Below are 14,647 nucleotides of genomic sequence, written 5' to 3'. Positions count from 1 at the left end.
GAAATGCGAATTTAATGCGGCATGAAATAAATTTAAGTACGCTAAGGGCGCGTACGATTGTACATAGGATGGGCTGGGTTCCGGCGTTCTTGGATCTGCTTTCAACTCTTCTCAAATCAGTCATTTGTGCACTGCAGGCTCTGGAAAAAACAAAAAAATAAACAGAAAAGCTAATAGAATCATAGCTCTTGGATTTTATTTTTGAGAGTACTCGATGTGTATATACAGACTTAACTCGACAGACACAGTGTAGAACGAGAGCGAAGGTACGGTCTGATCAACGTCCGTATCGCGGGGTCTAGTCAAGGATGTCATCCAACTTTTGGGACAGTTCATCCATCGTAACCATATGTTTTCTCCCCGTCCTTCTCTCTTGCACTTCAACCAGCTTGTCTTCCTCAAACTTGTTTCCAATCACCACCACGGTGCTATATCCTATCATGTCCGCCTCTTTCATCTTTCTGGCCACTGATTCATCCCTATCGTCCAAGAGAACATCATCTTCCAGCCAACGATTGCCTTGCACAATCGAATCATACACTTCCTCAGCCGTACCACTCATGTCGTCTCCACCCTTCTTACCCGTGTAAACAACGGCTACACTGTAAGGTGCAACCACCTTGGGCCAGCACAGTCCCTTCTCATCTCTCAACAATTCAGCAATAGCAGCGATGAGTCTAGTAACCCCGATACCATAGCATCCCATCTGTAAACGGGCTTGGATTTGCACGCCGTCCTCGTTCACAGTGCCGACATAAGCCTTCAAGGGATCAGAATATCTCGTTCCCAAGAAAAAAGTATGGCCCAGCTCTGTTGTTTTTGTCGCCACCATTTTGCTATCCTCACACCTGGGGCAGGCATCCCCAGTTATCGGTTTACACAAGAAAATTGGTGTTTTATCATCTTCCCCTTCTTTGCCATTCACATTAGTCCTCACAACAGTTGGAATCTTCTTGTCGGAATAGAATTGCTTGATCATGCTTTGCGATTCAGCGCCGAAGTCTTCTTCGTGTTCGGAGAAAGTCGAGAACTTTGAACCGCCGTCGCCGTCGAGGATGTGGCCGTCATAGATCTTGATAATTCGGCTGTATGATTCTCCTTCTTTTATCTGTCCAGTCGTAGTATCAAGAGTATCGTTGAATGATGTAAAGCTGTCTTCCCATGCGTTCAACGCACTAGCTTCTTCCATTCCAGCCTCGAGACCTCCGCCTTCCTCACCAAGCACAGTCTGAATAACCCTGGGATTAACCTCCCTTCTATGCCATTCCCCTTCCCCACCTTCGACCGAGGCTTGTCTGACAAAACCAGGGTAGTAGGCCTTCACAAGAACCTTCCTGTCCTTACTAACCCCATACCAAACCTTCGTCTTCTTGGTTTCCCAATTCTCTTTGCGAACCGGTATGGACTCCACGCACTCCATATTAGCAGTATACCCGCACGCTTCGGCTTTTCCTTCTTTCCCAGAGCAACTGAGGACCGTGTCTTCCCCAGTATTGCACTCGTAATGGTATTCGTGGGATAGATTTCCACCCATATTACCACTATCCGCCTCTGCGACGAGATAGGGAAGGCCGAGTTCATTGAAGATTGATCGATAAGCACCGACGACGTCGGTGTAGGTGTTCAGTGCACCTTCGGAGGAGTAGTCGAAAGTATATAAATCCTTCATGACGAACTCGCGGCCACGGAGTAACCCAGCGCGAGGACGACGTTCGTCACGGTATTTCCGGGCTAAGTGGTAGAAATTTTGTTAGATTTCCCCAGTCTAACAAGATTAACTAATTGAGGCTGGTCGATCATACTTATTTGGTAGACACGCAATGGCAATTGCTTGTAAGAAGAAATTGTCGAGGAGACCAAGGATGTGATCTCCTCCTCATGGGTGGGACCGAGCAGGTAGTTTGTTCCATGTCTATCTTTGAATTGGAAGAGCTGTAACCAGGATTAATTACTAGAACGTGAGTCTTTAGTTCTCATCAACAGGTAGGCGTAAAAGGAAATCCTGAAAGGAAATGGCATTACCTCTTTACCCATTTTGTCGGCTCTTCCTGTTTTCTGCCATAGCGAATGGGCGGAGATAGAAGGTAGGGCAGTTTTCGAAGCACCTTTTTCAAACCGTCCCACGATATTAGTTTTCTATCTCTCCGTCTTAACAGTAGATAAATATCTACCAATATCGGATTTGGATATCGTACCAATAGCCCTCATATTCTTATCGATCAATTTCTCGATCTTATCCTGCACTCGAAGGCCCAATGGCAGCATGTGAAATACACCCGGGTATGCATTTCGAATGTACCCAGCTTTGAGCAACAGTGCGTGGACATCTTCCTGCGCTTCTTCCTTGGGATTGGGCTTTATCTTCGGAATCGGTAGCCAGAGATTGGATACTCTACTACGGCCGTCTGTCTAATCACCCCACTCGCCGTATTAGCTTTATGCTCGTCGTGCCATTGGCCAAGTGAAGAACGACACCACTTACTGTTAACCGTCGGACAAGGCCATGTCGGTAGGAACACTGGGCGCAAACATTGAATTGCCTGACGCGGAGATGCCGGCCAATGAGGCTGCCGCGAACCATTGCTGGCGATGCTTAGCTCTACAATATAAAAGCTTGCTTCAATAGGTAGAGTGAAGTGAGGTGAGGAATAGAACGATTGCAGGATGGTTGTTTGCAGGTTGCATTGAAGTTGTAACACCGCAGAGCTCAGAGCGAGAGAACCCCGGGCCAAGACCCGACGACATCATCGATCACTCCAACCAACCGTCTCCTTCACTGCCAGACCAGAACTCAACCTCCAAAACATCCAAAAACACCAAGGAACCACCATCTCGACCTCAGAGGGTATATAAAAAGCCAGCTTCACGTCCACGCTCGCAAAGTATACCCCCTTCTCCACTAAGAAAGGAGAAGAAGGAAGGGAAGTGTCCGCCGTATGCCTCGATAGTCTCGAAGCCGTACCCCGCGGACTCGACCCACCACACCTGCATCCCCTTCTTCTCTCCCACAACCATCGCCACCTTCACTACTATCAACAGCCGCTTCTTCACGTCGCCGTTCGACTCTCTTCTCCCGAATCCGATCCCGCATCCTGCGGTTCCTGCGCATCCGTCGCCGGACAGCTTATATCTCCAAAATGAGCTCCTCATCCTACCTTCTTCTCTCGCTACCGACATCTATTGTCAAAACCGGCCACAAAGATGATGCCTTCGACGCCATAAACACTCACAAAACTCCCTCGGATACAAATCTCTTGCCGTTTAATATTCCAGACTTTAAAATCGGGACGCTGGATACCCTGGTTTTACAGGCTGATGAGCTGGCTAAGCTTGATGCTGCTACTGAGGCTGCTATGACCAAAGCTTCGGACGTGCTAAAGTCCATCTTTGACGGGAATGAAATTCGGATGTCGGAGAACAAGTTGGTCAACGAGAGTCCGTATTTCCATACTACTAGCTATGACAATACCTGGCGATGACGGCTAATACTAATACTACTGTCATTTACAGAACCCTTCCAAAACTACCTCCAATCTTTCACCTGGAACAAAGTAAAATACCGTGTCGAACGTCCCATCCCAGACATCGTCTCAATCCTCAAATCCGAAATCCAATCTCTCGACGAAGACATTAAATCCAAATACTCCAACTACCAATCCGTAAAATCAAACCTCCAAAGCCTACAGCGCAGACAACAAGGCAACCTCTCCACCCGCTCTCTAGCATCAGTCCTAAAACCCTCTCACTTCCTGAACTCAGAATACCTTACCACGGCCCTAATCGCTGTCCCCAAACCTAACGAAAAGGAGTTTTTAACCACATACGAGACATTAAGTACAATGATCGTCCCCAGATCCGTGTTTAAAATCTCCGAGGATCCGGAATTCGCGTTATTCGGGGTCGTAGTGTTCAAAAAGCACGCCGCGGAGTTATCGCATAAAGCTCGTGAACAGAGATACATACCCAGAGATGTAACGTACAACGAAAACGCAAACGACGAGGAACAAGCAGAGACCAAATCCGCGGAGCAGCAAGCCGAAAAACTATGGGGGGAGACACTACGGCTCGCTAGGACGGGTTACAGCGAACTTGCGGCCGCTTGGGTGCATGTTAAGACTTTAAGAGTGTTCGTGGAGAGTGTGCTGCGGTATGGTCTACCACTGGACTTTGTGGCTGCTTGTTGGGTGGGGAAGGGGAAAGCGATCGGGAAGGTGAAGGATAGTTTGGAGACACAGTATGCGCATTTGGGAGGGAATGCGTACGGGAGGGATAAGAAGGGGAAGATTGTGAGGAAAGATGATGCCAATGTGGCGGAATTGGCGGCGGGGACGATGGGTGGGAGCGAGTATACACCGTTTGTGGAGTATCTTTTTGAAGTTGCGTAGCTGAATCATTAGGTGTATTAAATGGAGGTAAGGATATATTTTCTGGATCGGAGTGGGAATACGGAATGTAGACACCCGGTCAAAGCCCTGGAGCTCGACTCGGGTCTCTTTTTTGTTTTTTCTCGCCATCATCGTTATTATTTTTATTATTGGGGATACGCATATGGGAAACTTTCCTTTGTCCTTTCTCTCCCTCTCTTTGTTCCCTTGAATATAGTTGGGATGCGTGTTATTGAGTGAATCATGGACGGTTTAATTACATAGAAGTCAATCGTTTCTCCATGTTCTTTTTTCCTTTAGATACGAATGATTATGAAATACTACGAAAGGAGATATACAGATGCCAGGGCATATCATGATATCAATGAATCTCATTAACCATTAGAAAGGTTTGTTCGTCATTTTCGGTACACAAGCAGAAGGGTGCATAAATTAAAATAAGAAAAAGGACCGCTGGCTCGAGCGAATCGACCATGTAAGACGCGGATCAACCTTGAAAAAGTGGAAAGGGGAGGGAAGTGAAAGTGAAAGTAAAAGACGGCTAGCCATATAGTACATTTATATTTGGTGAATGTAGCTTGATAAAACGAAACGAGAAAATTGAATCCGCTATGGTAAAAACAGCCCGGGAAAAATGCAACCGAGAAGAAGAAAGGTTGTAGATCTTACTGGAAACTCCAATCATCTACTTCGCTAGAGTTGCGCTAGTGTTCACATTCCAGATCGAAACTTTAGACTCTTGTCCAGGTTTAACTAAGGTCGGTTCCAAGCTGGCGCCCTTCGCAGCCTGCAAACACAATAAGCTCACATTCGCCAGCTCGTCCACATACTTCGCCATTCTGCCTGTTGCAATAAATGTTTCTGCGACGCCGCTACTAGGCTTCGCCACGAGGACTGCAAGATCAAGGCATTTCGAATAGTAACTTTTGTTGAGGTTAAGGCCAGCTGCAAGGTGGATATTGTGCAGGGCAATAGTGATGTCTGGAACATATGTGTTTCGGATGTGCTTGACTTGCTCTGCGTCTGAATGGTGCTGAGATTGAACGAGCCAGGAATTAACTAGCACTCCAAGCTTCGACTCCGCATTCTCATAGGCAATTTGCAATTCATCCTTGAACTTTCCACGCCGGAGAGCCGCAATACCACCTTCACGTTTTGTAGCGGTTCTAGAGAAAAAACCACATGTTAATAGGCAGTAACTAGCTATTGTAAATTGTAGACTTACCCTGCTGCGAGTAACCTGCTCCACTCATCAAGAGCATCCAACCCTTCGATTAGAAATTCATATTCAATGTAGACTGAAGCGAATCCCTGGTATTCATCGCGGAGATCATCGTTTTCTTCGTCCTCGCTAGACACGATATAGCTGCTGGGTATGCGCTCCGCAAGAGCTCGAGCGGCATCTAAACGGCCAGTCACTAAGAAGAAAAAATACAGTTAGCAAACCAATTTCCAGAAAGATTATTCCGATATTGAGACGTACAGTAAAATCGCTTGAACATCATCACCCCAGCATGGATCAAATCTTCTTTCATCTCATCTAAGTGAAGCATCCATTCCGCCGTTCGAATGAGCTTCTCATCCTCAGGTTGTACCTTCCGGCGATCTTGCTGGGGAATTGAAAACTCGGAAAGTATCTGTATTGGGAGTTCCTCGTGTTTGTAGAATACCTCGGTCTGGATGAAGGCATTCTCCATTGTTCGCTTCAGCGTAGCTTGTGTGTCAAGATCGTAAGATCGGAAAGACCGGATTATATCTTCACGAGTGGCCTCCTCGGTGACGTGCATAAGCACCTCACCCATAACCTCCACACATCGGTCTCGCGACAGCCTAGAAGCGTACAGGGGAATAATTCCATACTTCTCAGCCGCCGCCAACATGCGAATGTACCCAGCCACTACCTCCTGCGCAGCATCGGCATCAGGACCAGACTCGGGCCACTGACCCAGGTGCTGCAGGAGGATAATGAGATGTGTCACTATACGCAATAGTTTCCAATCAGTGCAGTCCACTGGCGTATTTGTATCCTTCTCGGGTTCGTATCCTGGGTCCCTGCGGAACTCCCCCAATTGAAAGGCAAAAATGTTGACAAGTTTCGGTATCCGATTCGAAATGATAGCCCCTTGCACCGCTCGCAAAGCGGTATTTTGCGGCGATGCGGCAAATCTAAAATCATTCGGACGGGAAAGGCTGTCGACGATCTTTGCCACCAAATTCCTAGTCCCCAAGGTTTCCAAAGCATCGGGGGCAGGAAGCTTGAGTACCTGAGCCGATACTCGCCCTTCCCTGCGAAGAAAGTTTTCGTATTCCGCTTCTATTAATGCATTGACTTGAGTATAAACGTGGTCGTGCCAATTGTCACAAGCGGGGATAGTCGAGTCGATGTCACCAGCCAGTAAACCGTAGGCGGCTCTTTCCCAGAGTTCACCAGGTCGCTTGCTACTCCGTCTCGCTAGCGCGTAACACGCACGCCTCCATAGCTGCCTCCGACGATTGCCGCTGGGGCCTTGTTCCGGCGACGCATCATACATTTCATCGTCAGCGACCTCCTCATCAATGACCCAGTCGACAGCATCCCTGCCACCTAGCATAACAGGTGCCCTCCAGGCCTGGTCACACTTCCTGCACCATTCAGCAGCGCCGACAAAATCTCCTTTACGGATAAACCCCCATAGGACTTTATAAAATGTCGTATCATAGTAATTATCTCCCTCCGCAACATTTCTTTCTTGGCGAATTGGGCCATCGGGATCCAGTTCGGTGGTGATGAGCTGGGATTTGTTTTCCGCCGACGGGATACCTCGTTCGGGGTACTCGAATTGCGCGTTTGGTCCTTTCGTAACAAATTCTTCAGGATCCATATTATCCCTTTTGTACTGCTTGAGAGCATTTAGAGTGTACATATGTCCAGAACCCATGACCTCGTCGTCTTCCATATCCTCGTTTGGGATCTCGGGGTGTGGCGCAATCGACCTGAGCCAATCTCTAATTATATTCAGTTCTCGAAATGTCGGTGATTCGTCCAAGAGCTGTCGTCGTAGAACTTCGTTGCTTTCATACTCAGAGACGGTCCTCAAAGTGTGAGTGTATTCAACACCCCGTTCAGGTAGTAGGCGAGAGACAAGGTTCCATGTCTCGTACTCCATCTTATAGAAAGCCGTTTCCGTCATTATTTCCAGAATAGCATCGTCGTCATCGCCGGAGTACTGATTCGTTCGTCCTTGAGCCTGAAGGTAGTGTTCTTCTGTATCCTTGAGGAACCCATCGATAAGCTCTAACGCAGATTCTCTGCCATCTTCGTCAGACTTCCGTCGATATAAGTCAACATATCGTGCGAAGCTATCGACTTCGGGACCAAGCTGCTCTTCATCGATGGCGACATCTTCTTCTTCGTAATCCTCGTCCTCCTCGCCAATGTACAGGGAGTCGCCGTAGCCAGACTCTAATTTCTAATTAGTACAAATAAGCTGGATTAGTAAAACCGAGGGGAGTCCAACCTGCACCACCGTAAGGAACCATCACTCTAGAATCCTCTGGGCCAAACATATCGCTCCCAGCTATCGATTCCTTCTGATCCTGCAGGACTGTTAGCATAGGAAGTATGAAAGTTTGAAGTTGTCGCACATACATAATCATCGTCAGACATCAATAACGAGTTCTCTCTCGAGAATTGCTAAAGAAAAATTCCATCAGAATCAGCTGGTGTTCCAGATATCGACGATATGCCGTCCAGAGTCGAGTTTTTTGTGGTTTGTTTTGAATGGTGTACCTGGTTTCGTGGAACTGCCTTGACAGGGTATCGCGCCTTTTTCGACGTAAACTTTGTCGGCGAAAATAGAGCTGGACTCATATTGCCGGTGAGTGGGGTGTATGTGGTTGAATCGACGCGTGATTCGCGGATTGGGGATCAGGAGTATAAAATCGCGGTCAGGTGAGGCGGCTTGAAGGTAGTCGATTGGATGCTGGTGTGTTTTTTTGGATGGACGAACAGGATTAGGGAATTCGATTGTGGTATTTGATAGAAAGAAGAAGAAGAACAGGCAGAATGAACTAAGTATGCCGAGATAGCTGTCTGCCTATCTATCTGGGAGGTGGCGATGATGGATTGATGAAGGCGAAATGGCGATGATGATGGATGAATGGATGGATGGATGTTGATGGGATGAGAAGGAGGATGTATGTTTACATGACGACGTTTGTGGAAATTTCGAAGCGGCGAGCGAGGTGTGTTGCATGCCCGATGTGTTGCCAGATGTGTTGTGCCCCACAAACAAGAAACACACGCAACACAAAAAAGGAACAAGGAACAGGGGTCCTTTGTTTCTTTCGGTGTATAAATTTTCTTCGCTTGTTCCTTTGATCTGTTCTTCTTCTTCTTTTTCTTTCTTCATCAATGTCAATAGGCACCTTTTAGAGTCTCGGTTCAAACGACAAGTTTATTATTATATACGCTTCAATGTTTGTTCAAGCGACTGGAGCTTTTAAGTTCTAGCATCGTTTCTTTGCGTGCTCCAGGTGAACCTTAGAATCAAAATCACACGCCTTTGCCCTTCTGCTCGCCCTGACGACAATTCTCGTGATTGTTACTGGAGGTCGAGATCGGATACATGGTGGACGCGAAATACTCTTTCCCTCTGTAGTACTACTCTTTCTTCCGATACTTGGAAGTATCAAAAAGGATAACCTGGAGATTAAAAGCCTGATCAACCGGGCTGGGCTGGAATGGACTGGGCCGGACTGGACTGGACCGGACTGGACGTAGCCTTAGAAGACTGACCACTCGAAGTCGAGATAATTGATACTATTCTTTTTTACCATCCACCCATCCATTCATCATCCTTGATAGATAGTGTATGAATGAATGAATGAACAGTAGTGGAATAGAGGCCTCATCGTCTCTTTGGTTCGTGATACAATGGACCATTGTTTCCCTTTTCCTTTTCCTCCTTCCTCTGCTTGATCCTGAGGTCGAGTAGATTCGGCTTCGGACAGGAAACAGTACGTGCATCTCTGCCCTGTCGTTTGTAGAACAGTTCACAGCAGGCGTAGAGGGCATCGATCTGGTCCTGGCACTTGGCTTCATTATAGCCATTCTTCTGGATGCAGTCCTGGATTGCACACTATACAAACATAGTACATATGCCCGTTATTATGATATCGTACACCATATTGAATGAAGCCATGATACTCAGAGCCGTAAACATATAAAGAGGAGAGAGACATACTGCTTTAGAATGGCAGGCTGGATCCTGCTTGACGGTTTCTTCGACTGATGTACCCTGTCAGCAACAGCCCACCAGTCAGTCTATATATCCGCTTGCAATGTATCAATAACATAATATCGATAGACTCATACATACCATAGTCTTGGTATAATATTATCGGCAATATCCGCGACCCAGTCGATGTTGTAATTGTCAAGTAAAGTAAACTAGTCCAAGGATACCCGCAGGAATGGGCAAACTCTCCCCTGCAGGGACCATGACATAGGCTGGAGAAAAGGGCCCAGATGCCCGCTGCGGTGGGAAGATTCTGACATAATCACAGTCACGTGACCTGAACCTCAGCAAAGCTGCGCAAGATTGACTATCACGTCTCCCAGCTTCCACTTCCCACCTCCCACTTCCATTCTTCCCCTCCACCAGCACCTGCTGCTATACATCAAACCAACCGTCCTCCTCCTCCTTCCTCCCCCACCCGCCAATTACTATCCGCAAGACGGTACCTCTTCGGTTGCTGCAGTCTTCTAGATCCTTCTTCTAAAGGCCCCTTGTTTATAAATATATCTGTCTAGAGCTTTTTGGCTTGTTCTTCTCCTTTTCCTTTTCTATTCTCACAAACACGAGCATTCGGTTCTCCACCGTCGATTCGGCCAGATTAACTGTTGAGAAAGAAAAAAAAATCACAGCCTTCTCATCCTCCTCACTGTCCCCACTTCTAAATCCTTTAGACGAAAGAACAAGCTCATAAAATTACACATACAACATGTCGGACTCTTCTCCTCCACCACAGAAGAACGAGGGACCATCTGAGGGAGCTAGCGAGCACCTTAACATTAAGGTGACTGATAACAACAACGAGGTCTTCTTCAAGATTAAGCGATCCACGCAGCTAAAGAAGTTGATGGACGCGTTTTGTGAGCGTCAGGGGAAGTCTCCTACCACCGTCCGATTTCTCTTCGATGGCTCGAGAGTACAGCCAGGCGATACGCCCGATACTGTAAGTTTCTTCTCTGTGATTTGCCACCTTTACTTTTAAGCTCGCGACTTTGATTTATATGCATCCTGCAAACTACTCGGTTCGATGGATGCACCTAAGCTGTTTTCCCGACTGGTGGTGCTGGAGCCATCCATGTTAGTTTGCTTAGCATGCCACCTTGTTACTTAACTAGGTAGCTAGGTGGTGGTACATAGCTATGAATGCGTTCAACTTTAGGAAAATCAAAGCTAACTCATCTCTAACTCATCTCTAGCTCGACATGCAAGATGGTGACACCCTCGAAGTTCATCAAGAACAGATCGGAGGCTCTTGGTAGATACGGTCCCATAGCTTCCTATTTCTGGACCCATTTCGTTTTCGAGCCATGTGCCCTCTCTCTCCTACAAGAAGTTGATTGCCTCTCTATCTGAGCAAATGGCCGGAGGATCTACTTAGTATTCTTTAAAATCAACAAAAGTCAAATTGAGGGATCCGATTTTATCACATCTTGTTTCTTCTTTTGCTGGTGTTCCTCGGAGTTTCCCTTCCCGTTGTTTCCGTTTCTTTGGATCACTTTGATCACTTTTTTGGGTTCTCCGATAATAATAACCTTGCCGAAACGCTCGATGCCTCCTTTCTCCCAATGGACAATGCTTTCCCCTTTCCCTTTTTCACCCTTCCTTCCCTTCCTTCTCCGATACTCCAGTGTTAAAGATATTGATGATTGTTATACACGCGGTGGAATACTTTCTCCCTTTACTATATGTACGTAGCTTGAAAAAAAAAACCATTGATACCTAGTCAATTCTGATGATGACAAGCTAGGTTGTCCCACTGCCCGAGATTCCACTCTCAAGACCCAATTGAGCTAAGGGTCCTCTCACTTCAAATCCCGAGAGCTGTTTGGTCGAATTCGCGAACTTGACCCCCTTGAACCCCCGACCCCTAACATGCAGCTTGACTGCTATTATATAATACTCCCTTTGCCCAGAGCATCATTATCCATCCCCTTCAACCAGTTCTATACAACCTTCGATCCGGTCCAGCCAATATTACAAAATTTCAACCCTATCCATTGACCGGAATATACAAACAGACTGCGTTCTCAGGGATCGCTACGCTAGCCAGATTTCCAGCGACTGCTACCAGTCCCTGGCCGACACTCGGGGCCGACCTGATCACGACACATCGACACCCATTACTCGCTGATCCGCAGGTACTCGCTTCCGTGCAGCTATCTAGCATTTGAAGTTAAATATTAGCCCAAGCTTAAGCTTTTATTTTATTTTATTTTTCAATTCAGGATAAGGAGGGTGTATCTACAGGCATACAAACTTACTTCCAAGATTTGTGCATTTATTCGCACGGTTTTCAAGAGTTGAACGGGCGGATATTGAAGGATTTGGGGATTTGAAGTCTCGTATGTCTAGCTCTGGTCAGTTTGAGGGTCTGATACACCGCTTTCTCTCTTTTGCTGGCTAAAGTTATGGTTTCCATATGCATACCGATATAGTTTTCAGGTAGGTCTGCGCTATATCTGGTAGGGAGGCATTTCCCAGTGCTGGTGAAAATCACCATCCAGAATAATATCACTAAGAGGTCCTTCATTTTGATTTGAAGCCCATACAAGATTATAGTATGTCTTTTCGTATTTTTTTGTAAATGGCAGCTATAATTTCCCACCCTTTATGCTCTCGAATCGAATTTATATCGGTATTGCGGGCATACGGAAAGAATAAAATAACTGTATCGTCCCATCCCGCATCATAGCAGAGTTTTTATAGATTTTATACATCACGAGTTCTGTAGAATCTTCCGTTTGCCCGTCAGAGGGTAGACGGTGTTTCTTGCAAGGCCCAGAACCAAATCTCGAAGATCGGCTGGATTCTTGACATGTTACACATTGAGGGTTACCCTAACGGCTCCAACTCTATAGCTATCGTGATACTTAGAATCCGGGACTAGTCGACTTGAGTTCGAAATGAGGGATATGTGTGAAGGGCTGATGACTTGTATATTGTCTAATATCTATTATAGGCAGCATCTATGGCACAGATAGTTGCACATGTACAGATCCATAGACAGCCACATCGATTCCATATCCAAATTCAATTGAATCCACGGTCCAGACCAGGATCATATCGTTATCACTTGCCAGAGTCTCCAAATATCTTAATTTAGTTTAGTGAAACATCCAAAACACCAACGTTCCGAAAGAATGCAGCCCTCCGGCAGGATCTAAGCTCACATGTAGCTACCTAACGTACTAACCAACGTACTAACCAGCTTCCCCGCCTTCTCCTCTTCCAGGTAATCAAAGAACCATTGACAGAACATGTACAGCGGATTTTCTACCGCCCGCAGATATGCAGATATGCAGATATGCATATTCCGTCTACCACAAAACGCCGTAGATGCATAAATCCTCCACCTCCCGTGACCTCGTGACCTCATAAACCTAGCTAAAAGCTATGTCCTAGTTAATGCAAGGTTCCTACATCCTACAGATACAGATACGAGGTCCGGTCCACCATATATCGTCCCACGAGCTCACGAACCCTCAAGGTTTCCTATCATGCGCCCTAGCTGGCTATACATCGTCTTCCTAGAACCACCCTCTTTCTCTCCTTCTCTCTCTCTCTCTCTTTTTTTTTTTCCCTTGCGGCCTTGCATGAATACCGGCCAGAACTACGATATTGTGCATACATACATGAATCTTCCATGTTGATGATATCAGGCAATCCCGTAGACGAATAATATCCGTACAACCACCCTACCGTCGAATCCACAAATCACATTCCAATATATGTATCTCCCAGGATCCCCTCCCCAGTATATCACTCCCAAGAAAACATTCGCACTCGCATGAATATTTTTTAGCCTGGGCCCTTGAGTTTTTTTTTTTTTTTTTTTCTTTATTTTTTACATTTTACATTTTACTCTCCTGCAGATATATCAACCAATGATGATATATAGGATATTCCACGAGAACAGATTATTAAGAAAAAAGGTTCAATCACGCTGCACTCCCGGTTCACGGAAATTTAGCCCAGGGAGTAATTTCTTACTTACATACATACATACATACAAGGTTCTTTTCGAGGTCAGTCTTGATCTCCGGCGTTTATGAACGATCGGGTATTTTGGTGGTTTTGTTTCCCTTAGATCATGCATGCGCATGGCCAGCTCAGTCGGGCTCCCATTCGATCGATTTGTCGAGCTCCCCTGTTACAAGCTACCTTGCCTGACTTTTTTTATATTGGAAATCTGAAGCACTTGATACTTCCCTCTCTCTTTTTTTTTTGCCTTAACGTACTAACGATGCTAAACTTATTTCATGATGAGGCACGGGGTTTACGCCTTAATGTTACTTATCGATATTACCCCATATTAATATTCTATAGCTTATAGGATTCAACCTTTTTTTGTTTTGTTTTCATCAACTTGCATTGAAACTTTACTTGCTAACTACCTACTAACAACTTTTTCTCTCTGAGATCCCTTTTTTTTTGTTTTTTGATAGAATTTTCCTGTGTTTTTAGAAAAAAAAAGTTATGCATGTGATCGTTAAAAAAAAAAATAGTAAAAGAATAAAAAGAATTTGAAGAATACTTAGAGTCAGGAGGTAAACTAAAGAACCTTTGTAAGAGGGGAAAAAAAAAAAAAAAAAAAAAAAAAACCAAGGAGCTAGGGAGATCTATATTTCGCGATCGTATTCGTGTCTACCATCCGATCAATGATTGGACGGGTAAAACACCATTTTGGTGAATGGGTGTGATGTGTACCTCACGCATAGGCAGACCTTTCAACCAAAACCCACAAGCTTTTTTTTAGGAAAAAAGAAAGAAAGATAGACAGAAGGAAACAGTAGAGGAAATCAAAAAAATGCGGCAGAAACTTTTAGGATTGGAAAGAAAGAGAGAAAGGAGAAGAAGAAGCAAGGTTTCTTGGATGTGTTCCCGCAAAAAAGTGGGGATTGTGGTTTTTGTACCAGCTCGTTAGGAATGGAATTTCATCATCAGAAGAGGAAAAAATAAGTTGGCAGGTCACAAAAAAAGTTATCC

At 45.6% G+C, this 14,647-nt stretch overlaps 6 protein-coding genes across 6 annotated transcripts; 2 read left to right on the top strand and 4 right to left on the bottom strand.

The window, feature by feature from the left end:
- Positions 1–298: 298 nt before the first annotated feature.
- Positions 299–2,581, bottom strand: AOL_s00076g609 (uncharacterized protein; the record flags this gene model as incomplete). The annotated part of the gene is made up of 5 exons (XM_011123161.1): positions 299–1,731; positions 1,803–1,932; positions 2,023–2,105; positions 2,196–2,409; positions 2,483–2,581. The coding sequence occupies 5 exons, from the start codon at positions 2,579–2,581 to the stop codon at positions 299–301; spliced, it is 1,959 nt and encodes a 652-aa protein (XP_011121463.1).
- Positions 2,582–3,137: 556 nt separating this feature from the next.
- On the top strand, positions 3,138–4,385 carry AOL_s00076g608 (uncharacterized protein; the record flags this gene model as incomplete). Its single annotated transcript, XM_011123160.1, has 2 exons — positions 3,138–3,435; positions 3,511–4,385. The coding sequence occupies 2 exons, from the start codon at positions 3,138–3,140 to the stop codon at positions 4,383–4,385; spliced, it is 1,173 nt and encodes a 390-aa protein (XP_011121462.1).
- Positions 4,386–5,070: 685 nt separating this feature from the next.
- Positions 5,071–8,235, bottom strand: AOL_s00076g607 (uncharacterized protein; the record flags this gene model as incomplete). The annotated part of the gene is made up of 6 exons (XM_011123159.1): positions 5,071–5,551; positions 5,611–5,803; positions 5,869–7,827; positions 7,883–7,961; positions 8,014–8,058; positions 8,155–8,235. The coding sequence occupies 6 exons, from the start codon at positions 8,233–8,235 to the stop codon at positions 5,071–5,073; spliced, it is 2,838 nt and encodes a 945-aa protein (XP_011121461.1).
- A 1,039-nt stretch (positions 8,236–9,274) lies between these two features.
- On the bottom strand, positions 9,275–9,748 carry AOL_s00076g606 (uncharacterized protein; the record flags this gene model as incomplete). Its single annotated transcript, XM_011123158.1, has 3 exons — positions 9,275–9,505; positions 9,611–9,664; positions 9,746–9,748. 3 exons carry the CDS (start codon positions 9,746–9,748, stop codon positions 9,275–9,277), a joined length of 288 nt encoding a protein of 95 aa, XP_011121460.1.
- Positions 9,749–10,370: 622 nt separating this feature from the next.
- Positions 10,371–10,920, top strand: AOL_s00076g605 (uncharacterized protein; the record flags this gene model as incomplete). Its single annotated transcript, XM_011123157.1, has 2 exons — positions 10,371–10,604; positions 10,858–10,920. The coding sequence occupies 2 exons, from the start codon at positions 10,371–10,373 to the stop codon at positions 10,918–10,920; spliced, it is 297 nt and encodes a 98-aa protein (XP_011121459.1).
- A 731-nt stretch (positions 10,921–11,651) lies between these two features.
- AOL_s00076g604 (uncharacterized protein) lies at positions 11,652–11,939 on the bottom strand (the record flags this gene model as incomplete). Its single annotated transcript, XM_011123156.1, has 2 exons — positions 11,652–11,817; positions 11,923–11,939. The coding sequence occupies 2 exons, from the start codon at positions 11,937–11,939 to the stop codon at positions 11,652–11,654; spliced, it is 183 nt and encodes a 60-aa protein (XP_011121458.1).
- Positions 11,940–14,647: the final 2,708 nt, after the last annotated feature.

Source organism: Orbilia oligospora, assembly GCF_000225545.1.
Source record: "Orbilia oligospora ATCC 24927 unplaced genomic scaffold scaffold00076, whole genome shotgun sequence".
In the NCBI taxonomy this organism is placed as follows: Eukaryota; Fungi; Ascomycota; class Orbiliomycetes; order Orbiliales; family Orbiliaceae; genus Orbilia; species Orbilia oligospora.
The sequence above is the reverse complement of the archived record's forward strand: the minus strand, read 5'-3'. Positions and strand labels throughout refer to the sequence as shown.